The sequence below is a fragment of the Accipiter gentilis genome, chromosome 29 (genome assembly GCF_929443795.1).
Source record: "Accipiter gentilis chromosome 29, bAccGen1.1, whole genome shotgun sequence".
NCBI classification, from domain to species: domain Eukaryota; kingdom Metazoa; phylum Chordata; class Aves; order Accipitriformes; family Accipitridae; genus Astur; species Astur gentilis.
The window spans coordinates 15,772,866-15,792,349 of record NC_064908.1 but is presented as its reverse complement, the minus strand read 5'-3'; the positions used below and the strand labels follow the sequence as shown (position 1 = coordinate 15,792,349).

Genomic DNA, 19,484 nt, shown 5'->3' with positions numbered 1-19,484 from the left:
GGTGCAGACTTTCTTCCTGACTCTTCAACAACCAGGGTTGGGAATGCTGAGATAGTCTTCCCGAAAGCACATTCTGGCAGAGGGATTTTTACAGTGGGCACAGATATCTGATTTCTTCCATCTTTTCAGTAACAGGCTGTGAGCGTGCTTCTCTGGCTGTTTGGCATTTGCTGGTAAAGATTACAATGCGAAGGAGAATCAATAAATTCCATCACAGATGACAAACATGGAGGGAAAACATTGCTTGGGGTTGCTAATCAACATCTGCAGTTGGGATGGATGGAGCATCCCAGGGTCAGAGCCCCTCACCCGAAATGCTCTCCCATGTGTTGGCAAAGCTCCTGTCAAGAGCTCCTCAGGCGCAAGTGCCCCCCCTCCATCTGCAGTGGTGCTTCTGCCAGGTTCCCAGTCCCATTTCAGCAGTCTCCCGTCTCCTCGCCTTGAAAGCCTGACTGCAAATCCTAAACAAGTGCTCTATGATGGGCTGGCTCCCTGCCCAGAGACTGCATCAGAAATTCTGCTTGATGTATCAAACTCTCAGCAAGCAGGGGGAAGGGAGGAGAGCCAGGGGAGGTAAGGAAGGGGGTCCATAGACACCCCCAACTTCCCTGCTTCCCTCTTCCCAGGAGACCAGGGAAGCCCCAGGAGGTTCCCTTCCCTTTGACCTGTCCCTACCCATGAAGGCTTCACGCCACATCCGGATGGATTTCATCCACAGGAAAGCAGCGGCGAGGGGGACCAAGGATGCCAGATGCAGCGGTCATGCCATACCCTTCCTATTTACTCATGAGACCCCCACTTTTCATGGGATCTGTCTAGGTCCACCAGCCCCACGCTCCCCAGCCAGACTCCTTCCTCCAGCAGCAATGCAGGTATTACGGCAGCAGCTGCTCGGATATCTGGAGCTCCTGATCGCAATCTTAAATATCAAACCGAGGCCACGCTCACAGCTGGGATCCGCTCTGTGGGGTGACACAAGTCCTGCGGAGGAAGCTCTGACAAGAGAGGCCCAGGGCACCTTGGCCAGTCCCACCAGTCAGTGTTGTCTACTCGGAGGGCAAAGTGAAGCTCTTTGGAGGCTGCCAGACCTACGGAGCCACCAAGTCACGGCGTGAACTAGTCCTTCACACAGTTTAACTATTTTCTTTCTTGGCAGGCAGAGAAGAGCGATGGGAGTAGCGTGTCTAGGCAAGGAAGCAAGACTCCAGAACCCCCCCGAGCTGTCCCCAGGCACCGCACGTGAGCTCGGGAGACCTGGAGATGCGGGTAGTGATGCAGGGCCGAGCTCTCCCAGTGACCGCCTGATAATCAAAGTTTCAACGCGACCTGGAGGTGGCTTTGCATTTGGCCTCCTCACATGGCAACAGAAGGGCGAGAAAAACTTTCTTGTTTTTAAGCCAATGGCGGTGTTAGCTCTTTATAAGGATCTCAAATATTTTGGAGTCAAAGAGGTCAGTTTTCAGGCTCCAGAACCGTCAAAGGCTCTCGGGTCAAGAGACATCTGGAAACTGTGCCGGTTGGTGTTAGTCACCTACTATTTCATCCTCGTGCCCTTTTAAATGGAGCTTCTTTTCTCAGTGAGAGCTTGACCCAGCGCACCGAGGAGCCCCTGGAAGAACTGCTGACGTCAGCAGGCTCTGCATCACGCCGATGCTATTCTGGCTTCTTCCCCGCGATGGCCTCCCTTCATTAGATGTCACAGCACGAGGACAGTCTCTTTCAAAGGCAGAGGGGAGAAAAGGCAGCTAACACTGTGCTTTTCAAGCCAGTTCAGCGCAATCTTCGCCTTCTCCGAAGGATGAACTTGTGAAAAAAAAACCCAAAAACCTGGGGCCATGTTGCAGAGCCTGTATCGCATCACAGTTGGCCCCTGAGGACAGGACGTCCCCTTTCCTGAGGTGTCTGTGAAATAAAATATCCCTATGTCCCCTCAAAAGGCTCCCTGAGAAGCAAAGGCCTAAATCCGATGTTTTCAATTTCTCTTACCAGCCAAAAGCGGGACCTCCAATTGCTGTTTTTTGGGGGAGGGTGAAACACTAGGGTGGATCATGGCCAGATGAGACAGTAATTAGTCACAAGGAAAAATATGATAACTGGACCCCATGCCAAAGGCAGAAGAGCGAGAAGAGCAAGGTCCTCAGGCAGACAAGGCCGGGGTGGGTTGGGGCCAGGATCTAAGGCAAGTCACGCCTAGAGCTCAGCTTGGTCACTCGTGGGACATCGGTCCACACGGGTGGGATGGGCCCTGCTCAACTGAGAAGGCAACTCCTTTAACACGTCCCAACCTCTAGAAACAAGGGACACCGACCACCGCGCAAGAAAGGAGAGACAGAAAGATCCCAGCCCGTCCGCACAGCCTCTGGGGTCAAATTAGCTCATGGAAACGGGGACAGCAGCAAGAAAGGTCCTCATGGGAAGGAGGATGCGAGATGAAACCGCAGCAGGAAAGGAGACAGGACTCCATCACGCGGCAGCTGAGATGTTGGAGCCAGGGTCCGTTCAAGAAGGTGGTGAGGGAATGGAAATCTTTTTTTCTCAAGGATATCCTCAGGAATTGATCCAGATATCAAAGGTTAAAATCTTTGCGTTTTCCCCACCTATCCCCACCACCAAGGCAGATGACCATAGGCTAAATAAAAGACGTCGCTGCTGGTATCCACCTGCACATCCCAGACACTTCCCTGGTCTGACTGGACAACCCGACCCCATGCAGGACCGGGGACCTGCCCCTGCTCCGCGGCTGCCACCGGCTGCCAGGATTACTCCGTCCCTCTTAGACAACTTTTTGCTACATCCATCACCCACGGTACCCAGGACCGAGATGGCCAAGAAGTGCAGCATTCGCCCTAAAGGTCACTCCCTGCTTCCTGACCACAGCGGTGGCTGGGAGCAGAGGAGGAGTCCCAGTGCCGCTGTCCCTTGTGACCAGGGCTGGGCTTTCCCGGTGCGGAAGGAGGTTTTGCCACTCACCTAGCAGCAGGTTCATGAGGACCTCTTGGCCTGCCAGCGTGCTGCTCTTCACCAGGCAGATGAGCGTACCCGCAATCCAGGGGATGCCGTGCCCCGTTATCCCCAGGAGGTTAATCATGGAGCGGGCACCACCCCAGGAGGAGGCTCTGTTGGCACACACTCCCAGCCTCTTGGACATGCAGATATCAATGGCCAGCAGGGAGTTGAAGGCGATTCCCTTGAAGGAGGGGTTGAGCTGCATGCAGTCCTCTTCGGGCAGCTGCTGCGACTGCCTCCGCTCCTTGGGGTTGCTGTTCTGGGCACCAGCTGCTCCGGCCTGGCCGCTCTGCTTTCTGCCGGAGCTCCTGCTCTCCTGGTTCCCCTTCAAGGGCTGATTCAGGGAGAGGAACTCAGCCCGGTTGAGGACATTGTTCCTGTCTCTTGCCCTGGACCGCGGCTGGGATGCTGGCATTGCAGTCTCTCTCTAAGGCAACCTGCTTTGCAAATACCGGGAAGGAGAGAAATTCCTCTTCTCCCTGCAGAAAGCTTCCCCCACTCCCACCCTCACGAGCTGTGAATTTGGGAAGCTACAAAGGTTCCCCTCTGTTGCAGTTGCCCCCAGCACAGACCGCAGCTGTTAAATATAGAGTAAGGAATGCACATGGCTGTTTACTTCATGGGCCTAGCAAGCTTGGAAGGAAAATTAATGCCAGGCTTGGCAGCCACTCCAGTGCCAGGGAAAGAGGTTAAACAGCCAATAGATTGGAAGAAGAGGAGGGAAAAGCGTCGTGCCAAAGGTTGGTTGCTTCTGGCCTGGTCTATTTAAATCTTCCAATTGCTTATTCCCCTGGGCTGCAAGGGAAACTGGGAAATGTAGTTTTTTGCCCTACAAGTCACATTTCAGTGTCGGAGTCGGAGCTGGAGGAGATCACGGCATCCCCCCTCCCCGCGGCGGCTGGCATCGCTCCTACGGTGGGCTGTGCCGCCTGGCTTTGCAAGCTCCAAGGCTGGGCATCACCCGGGGGCTTCCCCCCAAGGGCCTTCCCTGGGTATCTTCTCCATTTGTTTGTTCTGCAACATCTCGCCCCCTGCCAGGGCACCCTAGATGCCACCTTCCTCTCCCTGGTTCGGATTCCTTTCAAACATCACTAGGCGCATCCTCTCTCCCCTTTCAGCGTGCACCCCTGCGGCGACTTCCATCGCTCACCTCATTCCTGGACCCAAGGAGAAGCAGCACCTGCCTCCTGATTAGAAGAGACACTGCTAATGAATTCCCATCCCCCTGCCCCCAGCGCTGAGCGTGGCCTCAATACCGCACACGTTTCTGCCGTGTCATCCAGCATCGCAGATCCCACGCTGAGAGCAGGTGACAGGCGATGCCCGCGTCCCGGAGCTGTGGATGTGAGCGGCGGCACAGGTACCGGCCCCAGGGGAGCGGGCATTGCGGGACGGGGACGAGGAAGGCTTCCCGCAGTGGGGGTTGGATGCCGTGGGCTAATGCCAGGCCCTGGGAAGTCCTCCCGCAGAGGACAGGGAAGACCTGCCATCCCTCCCACCACCATTACTTTGTCTGCGCGCGGCTGCCGTCAGCCTCCCAGCTCCCCGCCGCAGCTGGGGTGAACCCTTCTGAGACCACCCACTGATCACTAGCGCCGGTGAGCCCCTGCGAACATCCCGCCTGTGCTCACAGCTTCAGTTTACAGGTCTGAATAATCTTACTACAGTCCCTGAACCGCAGCTGTATGGGTCTAAGCCTCAAGCACCTCTGGGAGAGACCGTCTATCTCGGTTCCTCCTGCCCGAAGGCTGCCGTCACCGAGTTACCTTCCCTGGGCAATGGGCTGTCGCAACTCCACCCCACTCACGCTGGAGAAATGGGATTATTCCTATGCATTCCTATGCAAATAGGCTGGAAATCCCCCGTGGACAGAGCAGTGGAGAAGGTGAATACTACACCGAGGAGCAGAACAGGCACATCTCTTGATGCCAGTGACATTTGCCTACCCAAATGTCCAGTTACTGAGGTCAGCATTTGTACATGTCTATTCCCTGGGAATCAGGCACCCAGGTTCAAAATGCACCGGCGAGCTTAAGTGCTAAGAGAAAGGTGGTTCTTGGCTTTCTAAGATAATAAGAAAAAAGTTGCACTTTCTTTGCACTTTTTATCCACAGTTCTCAAAGTCCTCTAGATGAACTATGCATCCAGCCTGTGCCCGTCTGATAGACAGACTGGCCAGAGGCGAGGGCAGTGCTTGGCCAAGCAAGTGCTGAAGATCCTGAGAAGCCCTCACCCCTGGGCTTTGCTCATATATTCCCCCCTGCCTAATGAATCAAAGGAAAACAATATACATCAACTTATTTCTGAATCACACCCTCCGGGAACCTGTCCCTAGCCTGCAATGATGATCCTAGCCAGGGGAAGAGCTCATCCCTTCCTCGGGCACCCTTGCCCAGCCCATCAACCACAACCCCGTTTGGTACTATTTGGGACTGCGGCAGCCCGGGAGCGTGCACGGATGCTGCCACATCACCGACACCCACCAGCTCCTGCCCGATCACCGGCTGCGCAGCGGCATTCCCACGCTATCGGGGAAGTCAGCACCCCGTCCCTATCTGGCTGCCCTCATCCCGCTGCCCGGCTCCGAGGCACGTGGAAAATCTCAGCCCACCTGCCATCAGCCAGGGAGATGACCGTCATCACTGCCTTAACTTGGTTATAGCTGTCACCTCCCTGCTGGACGGCCTCCCTCTTTCTCCTGCTCCAGGCAGGGCTGCTGCTGCGTGGGATTCCTTGCAAACACCACTGGGCAGAGGGTTAAAGCGCTGGTGGCCAGGAGCCTACAGAAATAGGGAGACTCGTGTCTCCCGCCTGTCCAGCCCCGTGCTGGGGATGCTGGGCTATTGCCGAGCATATTCCTCGGGAGCCGCCGCGGGAAAAAAAATACCTTGAAAGCCCTGGGAGTTAATTTAATCTGGTGCCTGTCTCTTCTGTTGACACTGATACGAGGGAATTTCTCGGCCTTACACACAGAGCTGCCCCGGCCTCCCCGCGAGAATCCAGCCTCACACCCCAGCACGAGTCCCCAGCGGGAAGGGGACGGAGGAGGAAGGGCAGCGCGGGATGGACGCAGAGCCAGCAAACCCCTGTCTAAAGTGCAGCGGGAAAGGAAAGCAATTTGGTCTCTCCTGCAGCCAGGCGGGCTGTCACCGCTGGTCCCAGCTGGAGAAACCGAGCTCAGGAGGGAAACGTCCCCGATCCCTGCACTGGGGCCATGACGAGCACCGTCCCTCTGCGCTGCTCGCAAAACAGCCACAAAACCAAGGGTTTATAAATATCCCTGCTAAACCTGTAGACAGGCTCCCTGCTCTGGCGGGGCTATTCCAGGCCTGACACCCGATCCCCATGGGTCATCGAGCACCTGGGAGAACGCCCAGACGGACAAATCCCGACGGACAAATCTGGCATGCTCCACATGCCCAGTCCGCTCGGCCCCGGCTGCGCTCCCCGGGGAGCGTGCAGTGCTGCAGTCCCCGGGGCTGGGAGCCGCCGGCCACAATTCCCGGCGTAGCTGCGGCCATGCCCGGCGTCAGCTGCTGGCATGGCCACGCTGACCACGCTGGAGATGCGGGTGGGACGGGAGGGACAGCAACGTCCCCTTTCTCCGCAATTCACTGGCAGCTTTGGCGCATCCCAGCCTCCAGCAGCAGCTGGCCAAGAAGCAGCGTTTGCAGCCAAAGTGCTTGCAAGCAAAGCTGCAGCGTTCCTGGGTGGGATTCTTCTAGGGGTGAAAAAGAAAGCTTGGACAAAATAAAATATAATATTCTGCAGTATTTGCGGCGCACGCAGCAGTGCCGGTCAAGCCCATTAGCACAGCGTAGCATAGCCTCTGGTGGGCTGGTTTTATTTGCCGCGGCTCAGACGGTGAAGGGGAGACCTTGTCTTTCGGGAAACCTGGAAAAAGTGCTGGAAGGACAAGGAGGCGCAACGCAGGCCATGATACCGGGGGAAGAAATAGCGAGAACGGAGCATGGCCGTGCTACGACGAGACACGGACAGGTGCATCGAAGGAGCAGTAGAAGGAAACACAACGCACAGCATCACCAGACACTCCTAATTCTTACTTAGCACAACTTGGCCTCACCTCTCCAGCAATTCCATCAGCGAGCACCACACTCTCAGGCACAGGAACCGCTCTGCGCACGGCTTAATGCAGCCACTCCGGGGTGGAGTGTGCTAATGCCTTAATCACTCACAGCAGCGCGATGGAGACAGGCACGACCAAAAAACAAAGAAAACTCCAGCTGGGAATGAAAAGCTTGTTTAATTAGAATGAGATAATTCAATTTCCTAGTTGACCAGAACACTAGAGACAGCCAAGTTGAAGCAAGACCTGGCTAAAGCTTCAGTGAAACTGGAGTTGCAGAACAGGCAGTTTCACCAGATTCATAATGCTCTGAGAAAGTGCGACAAGCTTGTTTGAAAAGTGTGAAAGAGTCTTGGAAATGTCAAAGGATTTCAGCACCTTCTGGAGGCTGCTGAAGCAACTGGATATTTCATTCGGAGATGCTCGTTTCATTCTTTCTTACGCTACGTGATAGTAAGTTGCTTGCTTGTAACCTGAGCGTGTTCTTAGCTTTTATATCTGTTGCAGGGCTAGTGACTATCATTGTGCCCTTCACAGAGATGGGGAAATTTAAAATAAATGCTTAACCAACGCTTTGGGAAACGTGCAGAAGAAAACCATAACAATATGCCGTGTTTTCTCCACCTGCTGTGGGCGGAAAGGAGCAAATCCACCTCCCCTCGTCCTGTGGCATTCCCCTGTCAGGATCACCCAGTAGCTCCGGTCTCTGCTACCTGCTGGAGGGCAGACAGCAAGTGCACGGTGTTGAAAAACGCCAGGCACTGCGTGAGCTAATGGAGCCCGCTGAGAGCGCGGGGTGGGAAGGACTCAAAGGCGTTTACTTCGCTCTGCGCTGCTATACCGTACTGCAAGGGGCACCAGCGGAGCAACTTTTTTACCTCTCGGTGCCCCGGGTTTCCTATCTAGAAACTAGTCACGGAGGACACGCGTACCCAGAGCTCTGCGTAACGCTCGACGTACAGCAGCTATTGCCGAAAAGCTGGACGCACGCACCTCACCTGGTGTCAACGCTTGAAATTCGGATCCTCAGCTGGCCGATGGTCAGCAGGACCAGCCAGCAAAGCTAAACCTGTCCGTAATAGGAGTTTACAACTTTGCCGCAGGCCGCTGCTGCCTCGGACGCTTCTCACTCTCTATTCCAGCTACTCCTTCGTCCCTCTGCTGCTATGGAGAGCTTTGCATTTCTAGTTGCTTGAATCACAGCCCAGCCAGCCTAGGGCTACAGGTTTTGCAAATAAGGAGAGCGTCCTTTTACCAAACCTACCGACCGAGCTCCAGCCGGGAGAGGAAAATCTTAATCTGAAAAATCTAAGAGAGAACACACTGCAGTTAAATTAAAAAAAAAAAAAGGGGGGGGGGGAGGTTTCTAAAAAAAAAAACCCCAAAACTACATTACCCACAATTCACGGCCCTGTGGGAGGAAATGCTGGGTGGGTTTTTTTGGTGGTGGTTTTTTTTTTTTTTTTTTTTTTTTTTTTTTTTGCAAAGGAGGTTTAGCTTTAACAGCTGCAGTTTAAAAGCGAAATCCAGGGGGAGGGATGGGACCGGGCGAAGAAGGAGGGAGGACGGGGAGGACGGGGAGAACGGGGGGGGGGGGGTGCTGGGACCTGCTGCTAACCCCTCCGCCGGGCTGCCCGGCCCGCAGGAGCCGCTCTCATGCGGCGCTCGCTGCCCGGCACGCCCGGGGGGGGGGGGGGGGTGATGAGTTGAGGGGGGGGGGGGGGGGTACGGAAAGGCTACGAGCGAGTTTCTGCAAAGTTTGACCCATTTGCTGCTGCTGCTGCGGTCACGACCGGAGCTGGAACACCCCCCCCTCCTCCTCCTCCTCCTCTCTCCCGCCCCCCCTCCGTTCCACCGGCGAGGCTGAACCCGAGGGGAGGGTGGGGGGGGTGGTAGTGGGGGGGGGGGGGGGGGGGGGCCGGCGCCGTCCCCGTATGCATGAATGTATTGCGAGAGAGGAAGCTTGCGGCAGAGCAGGAGGCGGAGGCACCGATCCTGCTCCTCTCACCTCCCCGGGCATCTAGCAAAGAAGCGAAGGAAAAAAAAAAAAAAAAAAAAAGCCAGAGAAGGAGCCTCCCCCCCCCCCCCCCCCCCCCCCGCCTTCTCTCTCTTTCCCACCCCCCCCCCCCCCCCGCCGCACCTCGCCCCCGCGCAGCGCAGGGGAGCCCGGCGCGGTTCGCGGCGGCCGGGGCTGGGCGCTGCTCCCCGCCGCCGCCGCCGCCGCCGCGGGATGCTGTGCCGGCCCTGCAGGACCGCGGGGCCCACGCGTGTCCGGGACAAGCCCGGCGGCCGCTGATGAACCGCCGGTGGTTGAGGTAAAAGAAGCAGGAGCGGCGGGAGGAGGAGGAGGAGGAAAGGTCGGATACCCTTGCGGAGAACCGCTCGCCGAAGAGGAGGAGGAGGAAGGGCAGCCGCGGGGTCGGTGCGTGGCGGTGGGATGTCACGGGCGGCGGTTTCGCGGAGCTGAGCGGGCGCGGAGCGGCGCGGCCCCGGGTGGGGAGCGGGGGAGGCTCGGGGCTGCTGCTGCTGCTGCTGCTGCTGCTGCTGCTGCTGCTGCTGCTGCTCCTGCCCCGCTGCGCAGCCCCCGGAGCCCGCCTGCGTGACCAGGACCTTCGATTTATTCTTTATGGTTTCGGCTATTTCTAAGGAGAGGAAAAAAAAAAAGAAAAAAAAAAACCCCCCCACCACCCCGCCTCTCTCCCCAAAGCCCCGACATCGCTGGCGGAGGAGCCTCCAAAATCGGAGATTTTGGCTACTTTTTTTTTTTTTTGCGTTTTCCAACCCGGCGTTTCTTTCTGTTATTATTGTAATTTTTGTGCGAAAGGAAGTTATGAACAACTGCGAGTCAGGAAGTGGAAATCCACACCGGTTGTGACAAGCTGGGGCTAAAAACTATTTCATTATTTATATAGATGTGTCTATCAACATTCTGCTTTTCATCCAAAGAATAAAGGGAAATACCGGCTAGTCCTATGTTTGACGGTGAATGACAGACCGCATCTGAGGAAAGGAAGGACTAAATATATCGGCTAAGAACACCACCGTTATTTATTGAACTCGAGAGACCTTTTTTTTAACCCAAAGACCGTTTGAGCGAAAGATTTAATGGGTCGTTAAAAGGGGGAAAAAAATTTTAAAGGCCCTTTTGCTTCTGAAGTGCAGCTAACCTCAAAAATAGGAGCAGTACTTGTAAGACAGATACTCAAATTAAGGCTTTACCTGATGAATTTTCTATCCTATGGATATCAGTTTTGAGATTACAAACCAAGAAGATCTGTAATTGATCTAGCACCAGATCATTTCAATGCCTAATATTCCCCAGGATTGCTGGAGTACCCTAGGAGCTGCGTCGGACTGTACTCGGGGTATGCCATGGGCTGTATTCAGAGTATTAGCTGCAAATCCAAAGTTTTCCGGGAAAGTATTTCAGTGATTGAAGTCAAAGCCTCCATCGATCCCATTCCCACCAGCATCGACGAGTCCTCCAGCGTGGTCCTGCGCTACCGGACCCCTCACTTCCGAGCCTCTGCGCAAGTGTTGGTGCCCCCTATTCCCAAGAAGGAGACCTGGATCGTGGGCTGGATCCAGGCTTGCAGCCACATGGAATTTTACAATCACTACGGGGAACAGGGAATGTAAGTATTTCCAGCAGCGCGTGCGGGTGCGTTTGCCTAGCGGGAAGAAAGAGCGGGAGGACCACGGCCTGGCTGGGAAATACTGGATTAAGCCAAAAGCCATAATTCAGGTGGTTTGATTTTTAAAGCCCAGCTCTTCTGAAACTTAACTGAGGACTTTCTCCTAAGTTTAAAATACAGGAGACCTTGTGGGTGTTCTTCTCTTCTAGTGGGAAAGTGCCCAAGCCCTAACCAAAACCCACTTGTTCTGTTAGGAACCCAGAAGCGATGCCCTCTTTCACAACAGCTTTTGGGCAGCACCGGCGATCCTGAAATCCCGAGTCAGCCCTGCCACGACAGGCACCCCTGTTTTGATACGTGTTTTACACGAGGGCTTCCCCTGAGCGCCAGCTCCTCGCTTCAGCATCCCTCCCCATCCCTTACGGGGTAAAACTCTGCATTGACAAGCCCCAGGGAAACCCGAGAGCTGACACTTGTGGCACGGTGCCGTCCCCGGCGTGCCGTCCCCGGCGTGCCGTACGGCTGCTGCAGTGGGCCATGGCTGCGAGCTCGGTAGCCCACCAGCTTTGGGAGCCCGTTTCGTGTCACGGGAGGAATCCTGCTTGCTTTGCCCACGGTAGCAGGCAGCCCACAGGGAAAGACCAAGATGGATTTAACCCACTGATAACGAAACCCTTTGCATCACTGGGAGCAGGGTGAAAATTTCACATTACCCTCCTTTCGGGTAACGTGGGGGTGGGAACATATAGGTATATAGGTAAGGTAGGGGGAATCTGGGGGCTGTTGGCACACCAAAACCCCTGCGTTGCTGGTCAAACAGTCATAGTGAGACAGGAATGAGTCAAATTAAAATGTCATCTCCCTACCGAGGAAAGTCATCTCTCCCCGGTCCCCCACCAGTTTGTTCACCAAACCTCGCTGCAGGCTTTGGCCCGTAGTTAAATCAGCAACGGCACCCGATCTCCAAATGCCTGCACAGAACAGCAATTCTGCAACTCACGGTGCCGGGCAGCACCAGGTGCAGCCTCCCGGTGCGGCAGAAATCTGTCTGTCCAGCCACGGGGACAAAACCTGACCACAGAGCCCGGTGCTGGCAGATGGGTTGGTAGCTGGAGGCAGGGATGCTGCCCGGTCTCTGGGGGCAAGGGAGAGAAAAGACGGGAAGGTCAGGTCTAAGGAACGCTCCCGTCTGCTCGTCCCAAATGCCCTGGTCAGGGGGACGCCGGCTCAGCCCCTCGAGGGTCAATCTGGGGGGCTTAAAAAACGGTGACTGAGGAGGGCTGAGGCAGGATAGGGACACGGAGTAGGGCTGGAGAGCAGGACGAACTCCGAGTTAATGCTGTAATTCCTGACAGCCTGAACATCTGCACGCACACCCCGGCCCTTCTTTCCGCCCTACTGCCCGTAAGCCCAGATGAGGACACGGGTTCAGCATCCCAGACGTAGAGCGAACACGCGGTGTAAGATGCGGATCAGAGGGAAGGGCATGCCGAGGAGCAGCCGTAAGTGGCCGCCTGTCCCCCCCTTCTCTCCCCACATCCCCTCTCTGCTCAAGCAGAAAGTGCCTTGAGAAGCGAACTAGCACCTGGCAAACAGCAGCAGCGAGGCTCGGCAAAGGAGCAGACCAGCCTATCTTGATTTTAAAAGTGCTTACAACAGGCCTGAAATCTGTAGCCTTTTGGCTCCAACACCATCTTTAGCAAGGACAAATTGTTGCTCAGATGTTCCCAATTCCAGGCCTTTGGGATTTGCATGTGTAATTCTCGGGCTCGTTTAGAAATCCTGTCTTTAGTGGCCAGCTGCAAAAGGAAAACAGAAAAGTCCACTGTATATAAATACGGCTCACATCCACTGAAATAAAGAGGACTGGGCAGAGAGCTGTTCCGTCAGTCCTGCTGTGGGCTGCAAACCTCAAGGTGTCCCTTTATTTCTCTGCACCTGAATTTCCCTGTGCTTAAAATGAGGACTTGGTCTTCCCTTGCCGGAGTGCTTTGAGACAAAAAAAGTTGTATCTACAAGCTAAGTGCTGTAAACAGGTAGTCAGAATTAAACACTGCAGCTATGTAGGAGAGCTATTAGCTAGAAAATCACAGAAACAAAGATTTTTCCCTAGGAGGTTCACTGACATTTAACTGATATAAAAAAAAAAAAAAAAGAGTTACCCAAACATAAGTAGGAATTGGTCTGCTCCTCCACTCTCTCGCTATAGACCCGTCACCATCTGAAAGCTATAAATAAAGGTGTTTGGGAGGAAAGGCCTCTTTCAGTGCCATTGAAACATGCTTTTGGAAGACCTTTCTATAGAGAGAGACAGGACACAGACCTATCCGAAAGGGTGGGCCAAGCCTTTAGCCGGTGTAACTCGATGTAATCCCACTGACCTCCACGGAGCTGCATTGATTTATGCCAACAGAGTCTTTGTCCCAACTTTCCATGATGAAGAGAGACTGCTGCAACGTACATATTTTTAATCGCTGTGGTGACAGGCAGACAGAAGACTCCAAATAATCAAAAATCAGTTGGTCAACTGGAGCATCAATACCTCCAGCAGGCTTTGGATTAATTTTTCACTTTCATGCTCCGGAGTTGTTAGCTGTGTATAAGCTGGCCATTACGTTGAGGACAGAAACAGCTGAGAAATACTGGAGCAGATGGAGCTGTGCATAACACTCCTATAGGGATGTTAGCTACAGAGGGGATCATTTAGACACACGCCTTTAAAGTGGCACTGACAATTCTGGGGCTCAATGCAGCGTTTTTAAATGTAAGGGAAAATAATTAAAGCTCAGATGACACGTAAATGCTGGCATTATTTTACATGTAAGTCAGCAGATGCTGCTGGGAACATGAAAGCTCCCAGCATGAGGATGTGGACGTGCTCTCTGACCCCCCCACTCGGTGCAGAACTGGGCCAAACTCCCGTTTGGCCCCATGGCTGGTATTACTGCTTCCCCCCGAGCAGGGTTTTACCCTGTGCCCTTAGGGAAGGATGCTGCTGTGCGGCGGGAGGCATCAGGATCAGGCCGCAGAGCTCTGACCTGTGCAGGAGCAGCTGGACCAGGTCCCTGCTGGGATCTCCTGGGGTGGGTGCTGGTTTCTGCACCCAGTTGTGCAGCATCTGGTGGGACCCGTGTCAGCGGCTGGGCAACGCCAGAATGGCATTATCCAGCCTTGTTTCTTCATCTCCATGGAGATGTGCAAGAAGCGGTGCAGATGGAGATATGCAAAACAGAGAGATAAATAAATCGGAGTTTGAATACGATCAGTCAAGAAGCCGGAGAAGTTGCAGGTAGATATTTCTCCCCTGGAGGACCCGATGGGGGAGCTGGGTGGCATTGCATCATTGCTTTACGTTACCGGGCATCTCTCTTGTGAGATTAAATCTTCTGTGCCCTGCAGCACACAATGAATTCGAGAAATCAACTTGTCAAGAAAATAAACCCCCGGTCCTCGGGAGGAAAGACACAATCAAAAACAGATTCACCGAAGGAAAACAAAAAAAGGTTATCCTTTCCATGGGAAGCAAAGGGAGGGTCACTTCGCCATGGGAATTTATCCCTCCAGGGGTTTAGAGGAAAAGGCTTCGCTGCCCTTGCATGGCCCCTGGCCCTTACCTGTGCTCTAAGGACCCACCTTAGTGGAGTTAAATAGTTTGTCCAGTCTGATTTGAGCCTGCTCAGCTAAACCAGCAGAAAATTGTCCCTTCTTCTTAATGCCAGTTTTCTGCTAGTTTTACCCCCTGAACCAGCACGCATCAAGCATCACTGCCGGGTCAAGAGACGAGGCAGGAACATGCAGCGGGAGGGTGGGGGGTGGGGGGGGGAGAAGGACCACAGCAGCGTGGCTCCGACAGCTGGGGACCAACATCTGAAATTTCCTTCCTGTTCTTCGCTATAACCCTGCCTTGAATTGCTTGACGTACCGGAGTAGGTGAGAGAGGCGCCGCAAAGGACAATTTAAAATGAAGCAGCTCCGACCATCGGGTTTTCTTTCTTTCAGTTAGTCACCAGCACAGGCGCAGAGGTGGAGGGAGGGAGGCAGGTAGGAGCAGGGATGTGAAATACCCGAGACGGCTTTTCACTGCGCCCACACGTTGCACTGGTACCTGCACCGAGCCCAGCCGGTGTCTGAGCGGGGCTTCTCTTCTTTAGGGAGCTGGTAGAGAGGAAGGGTGGTGGAAAGCACGAGGTTATGCAAGTCCATCTGGCCCGTGACTAATTAGGAGCTGGCTTTAAGGAATTGGGGCTGAGATGCAACAGCGCCTGATGCCTGTCTGAAAAGGTTAACTGAATATACTCGTGCCACTGCTGGATGCAAAGGGCTGGAGGCTGCTGTGCTTGGATTTGCTGTCACGGCACAGGCCGCTGCAGTGATTGCTTCGGTTTGTGCTGTGGGGCAGCCATCTGGAGGGCTGGGGATAAGCTGGGGGCTTCGTTTCGTGCGACAGAATGGGAAGAAACGTATCTGAACGAGGACTAGGAGGCTAAAACCTACATAAAGCTGCTCGGCTGTCAGCAGCAGGGCTACAGTTGTGCCACAAGAAATAGCTCAAAGTTCCTTCTCCTGGTAGCAAGAAGACATTTGCTAGGAGAGGTTTGCTGGCAGCTCCAGTCTCTGGCAATGCCCGTACTGACTCTGAAGGTTTCAGAAGTAGCAGGAACAAGCTTGTCAGTATTACAAGCCAGAATCTACTGATTTTGGAGCTGATCAGCTATAGTGAATCCCTGAAACCAGATAGGTTGGTTTCCTTTCACGCCTCTTCCCTGCTATTGTCAGCAAAATGTTTACTGGGCACTTTCTGGTCTTTCCTTGGCTCAGCACCACCACAGAAAGATGCTGATGCAGCCAAAGATCATTCCACAGCGTTCTTTCCAAAATCATCCAGAAGGCCAGTTGTTGGCATATTATTTAAGACGGACACGCTATGCAAGCAAAGGCTACCAACCTGGCTGGCACGCAGGCTTTGCTGTAGCAGCAGGCGAGGGGCAACCACCAGCAGCAGCAACCGCCGTGCAGCCTCTGCTTTTGCTCCAGTCATGGGATCATCATAAGGGCCTCGTTTTTCTTCTTGTTACTAAGCTGCACAGATAAAGCGTGATAGTTTTGAAACCCCAGGGTTAACCACACTCGCTAGAATTAGGCACAGCGTGCTCCACGAAGAAACACAGGCCGGTTTCTTCTTCCCCGTTCCTGCCCACGCCTTTTCTGAAGCGGGGTGCGCTTCTGAGGCCCCCTGAGCACAGCCACGCTGCTCACGAACACGCTTGGCTTTGCAGTGGGGTTTCTCAGCCTCTGCAGGCAGCATCCTGCCTTCAGCTACCTGCCCGGGCCCTGACACAGCTCCACCTTTTTGCTCTCATTTAAATCCTGGGCAAATCCTGAGAAGGTCCTGCAGTTCTGTACTGGTCTGGGGTCGGATACGTCTGCTGGGAATGAAGATGGGGACAAGTGGATCTTAGCTGACCTGCGGTTTCTGAGCATCCTCTACCCGATTCTCCTGCCATTTCGCCCACCAGCCTCTGACTGGAGTAGGCTGGAGCAGCCCAGGAGGGTTATCAGCCTCTTGTAGCATCCCAGGTCCCAGTTTGGGATCTCTGTGCTGCGGCTGCACCTTAGCACCCCGCCTGTCACAGGGTAAACCTCTAGGAAATTGTCACATCTCATCCCCGGGTGACAGCCAAGCTGAGTACCGGCCGCTGTCTGAATGGAAAGTAATCCTAAACCATCTGCTGAAAGGCAGAGAAAGAGCCCCGGGATGGTGTTTCGGAGCCGGGCTGTGCGGCGGGGAGGAGGTGGGGGGCTGCAGAGCACGACCTCCGCTCATCCACCCGCCGAGGGCTGAGTTCATCCAACATCCCCAGAGCCTTTCCCTCCTCGGCTCTCCCTGAAGAGCCGGGGAGGGAGGGTGAGCCAGGATGACTCCGGTTTGGAAGGCAGAACGTATAAACATCTCTCCAGCGGATGGGGGTCCTGGCAGGACTGCTTAGGGATCTCCTTTTGGCTTCCTTCGCTAAAAAATTTTCTTCCAGGGAAAGGACTCCCTCTGCCTGCTGGCCACGAGCTCAGGAGGAGAGGGATTGCTGCAGCCGCGGTGCCATAGCTGACAGCAGCCCATAAATCTGAGCGGGGAGATGTTCACGCTTGCATAACCCCCGGCTGCTGCTAACCCCCGGGCCTGCCGCTCAGAGCATCCCTGCATCCCCCGCAGCATCCCTGCATCCCCCGGAGCAGCCCGTGTCCTGCCTTGCCCTTACCCTTCTGGGTCCCTGCCAGGCCGTCCGACCCGCAAACCTGCCGGCTCCTGCGTGGTGCAGCCCTTCACCCAACGCCTGCCACGGCACAGGGGAGATTTGGATTGTCTTTTTTTTGCTAGGACCCCCCGCTCGCGTGAAAAAAGATAAATGAGATCTTTAAATCCCCTCCGGTACCTTCTAGCTCCAGCCAGACATTTACAGCTAACTGCTGAATGATCCGGCGGTTACAAACATGGAAGCAGTTCACGGTCATTAACTAATTAACAATCAGAACAGCCTTGTGAGATGGTCACATTAGTCCTGGCCAGCGGAGAGGAGCAGCTCGTCCCAAAGCTGCGTCAGAGCCGGCCGGGCCCGACGTGTACCCCCCCCCCCCCGCCCCCCCCGCCTGCCTGCGCCCGGCCGCAGCCCCCACTTCAGTCAAGGGGCTATTTTAAGCCACAGGACTGGACTTATTAAAGGCTTGGACAGTTACCCTGATGAGCCCGAGCGCGTCGCCTCTGTCTCCCTCCCAAGATAACCCGTGTCCCGTGGTACAGCTCGCAGCGGGGAGCCGCAGGGCTCGGGGGGCTGGCGCACAGCTCAGCATCCCAGCCCCACGGCAGGGTCAAGCCCAAATGCCACGCTGGGAGCTGCTGGGAGCTGCTGGGAGCGAGCTGGTGCTGCTGCCACACAGCCCCTTCTGCCACTGGGATGGCGGGGACGTCGTCTCTGGGTGGCGGGGAGGGTGGATTTGGAAGCAAGGGGAAGAAGGGACATTAGAGCCACCTCTAGTAGCCTGGGTTTTAAAAGAATGTCCTTAAAATACCTGGCTGAGCACGTAGTCTATGGTTATGCTTCTACTCTGCAAATATCTAACGCTTTTTTCGAGACATTTACAGTAGTTTGCTTCTATTGGCAAATTTAATCTTAAAAATTAAATTGGAAGTTAATTAAAAAAGAAATCCAAGTTGTGCATCAGCATTACAAGGTGACCATTTTCACTTACTTTCTTGCTAGAAAGACTGACCTTTCTGTCAGTCTCGCAAGCGCAGCGCACAGACGACCGGCTCAGGCAGTTTTACAAGCTGGCTGACCTCGGTTTCTCTGATTACTGTAATACCATCCCCAGCCCGGAGCCTGGTGTGCAGCCTTTGAACTGGGTCCTTCCTACGGCTGGAGAAGGATGGGTTACGCTTCCAGCGCCAGGCTGACAGCGGGGAGGGACAGTGACTTATCCAGCGAGAAAATGAATGTTTGCAGGTAGAGACTGAAAGGAAAGAACAGAACAGGGCAACGGGAAGGTTTATGGACCCGTTGAGTCCTTGAACTTACTTCCACCGCTTAGGTCTTCTGTCACCTCACCCCCAGGGCCAGCTCCGAGCTTGCCCCTTCTTCTGCCGACACGGGAGATTTTGTGTTATTGAGAGAAAGAACCTCAGCCCTGCTCTCACCGGCACAAGGGCTGAGATGCCGAACGCGGTGCTGGAGCGAGTCCTTGTGTTCGGCCACGCTCAGGCAGCCGAGGAGCTGCAAGAAGATTCCTGCATTTTCTCCAACACCGGCGCCTTCCTGAGCGCGTACCCTTTGCGGCCTTACGTGAACAGCAACATCTTTTGCACCACTCCAGGTACCCACCGGTCCCTGCAAGGAAAGCCCTGGCCCTGCAGGGTGATGGTTCCTCAGCGGTGTCGAGCGGCAGGACAGACTTTCGTGATCGGTCCTGGAAATTTGCAGACACGGTTTTAACGGCAGGGATGAGCTCTTTCGGCAGGGTGGTATGAAAGGCACAAATTCCAGTAAAAGCTAAAGGGGGAATGTGTTCGGAACTACTTCCTCTCCTTCCTTCAAGTCTGGCATGTTTCTAAACTAATTAATTAATGCATTATCCATAATTTGTCGTTGATCATGGCAGGTCAAGTTGGGAGCTTCCGGATCTACTGGACGGTAAAATCCAGGCCATCAGCGACTCAGACGGAGTGAACTATCCCTGGTATGGAAACACGACAGAAACCTGCACCATCGTGGGTCCCACAAAGAAGGAGTCCAAGTTCAACATCAGCATGAATGACAACTTTTACCCGAGCGTGACGTGGGCAGTGCCCGTCAGCGAGAGCAACGTGGCCAAGCTCACGAGCATTCACCGGGATCAAAGCTTCACCACCTGGCTGGTTGCAACCAACACGGCTACCAACGAAATGGTGACCTTGCAGACTATCAAATGGCGCATGAGGCTGGGCATCGAGGTAAATCCCAGCAGACCCTTGGGGCAGCGTGCCAAGCTGCAGGAACCCTCTGCTCAAGAGCAGCCCCAGGTCCTTAGCAAGAATGAGCCAATACCACCCAGTGCCCTTGTCAAACCCAATGCCAATGATGCTCAGGTACTCATGTGGAGGCCAAAGGATGGACCACCACTCGTGGTGATACCTCCAAAACATCGATAATATAAACCTGGCGTCCCGGCACCAAAAGGGAGAAAAAAAAAAAAAAGAAAAAAAAAAGAAAAAAAACCCCAACAAACAA

General features: G+C 54.5%; 2 protein-coding genes across 6 annotated transcripts in view; one reads left to right on the top strand and one right to left on the bottom strand.

Annotated features, from left to right (window-relative positions):
• PLPP7 (phospholipid phosphatase 7 (inactive)) overlaps nucleotides 1-9,537 on the bottom strand; it is a 19,919-nt gene extending 10,382 nt beyond the window's left edge. Inside the window, exons 1-4 of one of the 4 annotated variants that reach the window (XM_049832058.1) lie at nucleotides 9,460-9,537; nucleotides 7,718-8,401; nucleotides 7,091-7,250; nucleotides 2,971-3,443 (exon numbers count right to left, since the gene is read on the bottom strand). In XM_049832058.1, the coding sequence (XP_049688015.1) occupies nucleotides 2,971-3,421 (451 nt within the window). In that variant the 5' untranslated portion in view covers nucleotides 3,422-3,443; nucleotides 7,091-7,250; nucleotides 7,718-8,401; nucleotides 9,460-9,537. Of the gene's footprint in view, nucleotides 1-2,970; nucleotides 6,283-7,090; nucleotides 7,251-7,717; nucleotides 8,402-9,459 lie in introns of those variants that run through there. The other 3 variants (XM_049832060.1, XM_049832061.1, XM_049832059.1) reach the window with 3 other exon arrangements.
• FAM78A (family with sequence similarity 78 member A) lies at nucleotides 9,260-19,484 on the top strand. Of its 2 annotated transcripts, none has more exons than XM_049832063.1 (2): nucleotides 9,260-9,515; nucleotides 18,877-19,484. In XM_049832063.1, the coding sequence occupies exon 2, from the start codon at nucleotides 19,025-19,027 to the stop codon at nucleotides 19,403-19,405; it is 381 nt and encodes a 126-aa protein (XP_049688020.1). In that variant the 5' UTR covers nucleotides 9,260-9,515; nucleotides 18,877-19,024; the 3' UTR covers nucleotides 19,406-19,484. The 2 variants fall into 2 exon arrangements, with proteins under 2 accessions (XP_049688020.1, XP_049688019.1); XM_049832062.1 differs by lacking the exon at nucleotides 9,260-9,515 and adding an exon at nucleotides 10,383-10,728.

What these genes read in the sequence shown, in the direction of transcription:
- FAM78A (XM_049832062.1), top strand. Translation starts at nt 10,466, where the DNA reads ATGGGCTGTATTCAGAGTATTAGCTGCAAATCCAAAGTTTTCCGGGAA. An exon ending in CACTACGGGGAACAGGGAAT is followed by an intron (nt 10,729 to 18,876) that starts GTAAGTATTTCC and finishes TGATCATGGCAG; the next exon opens with GTCAAGTTGGGAGCTTCCGG.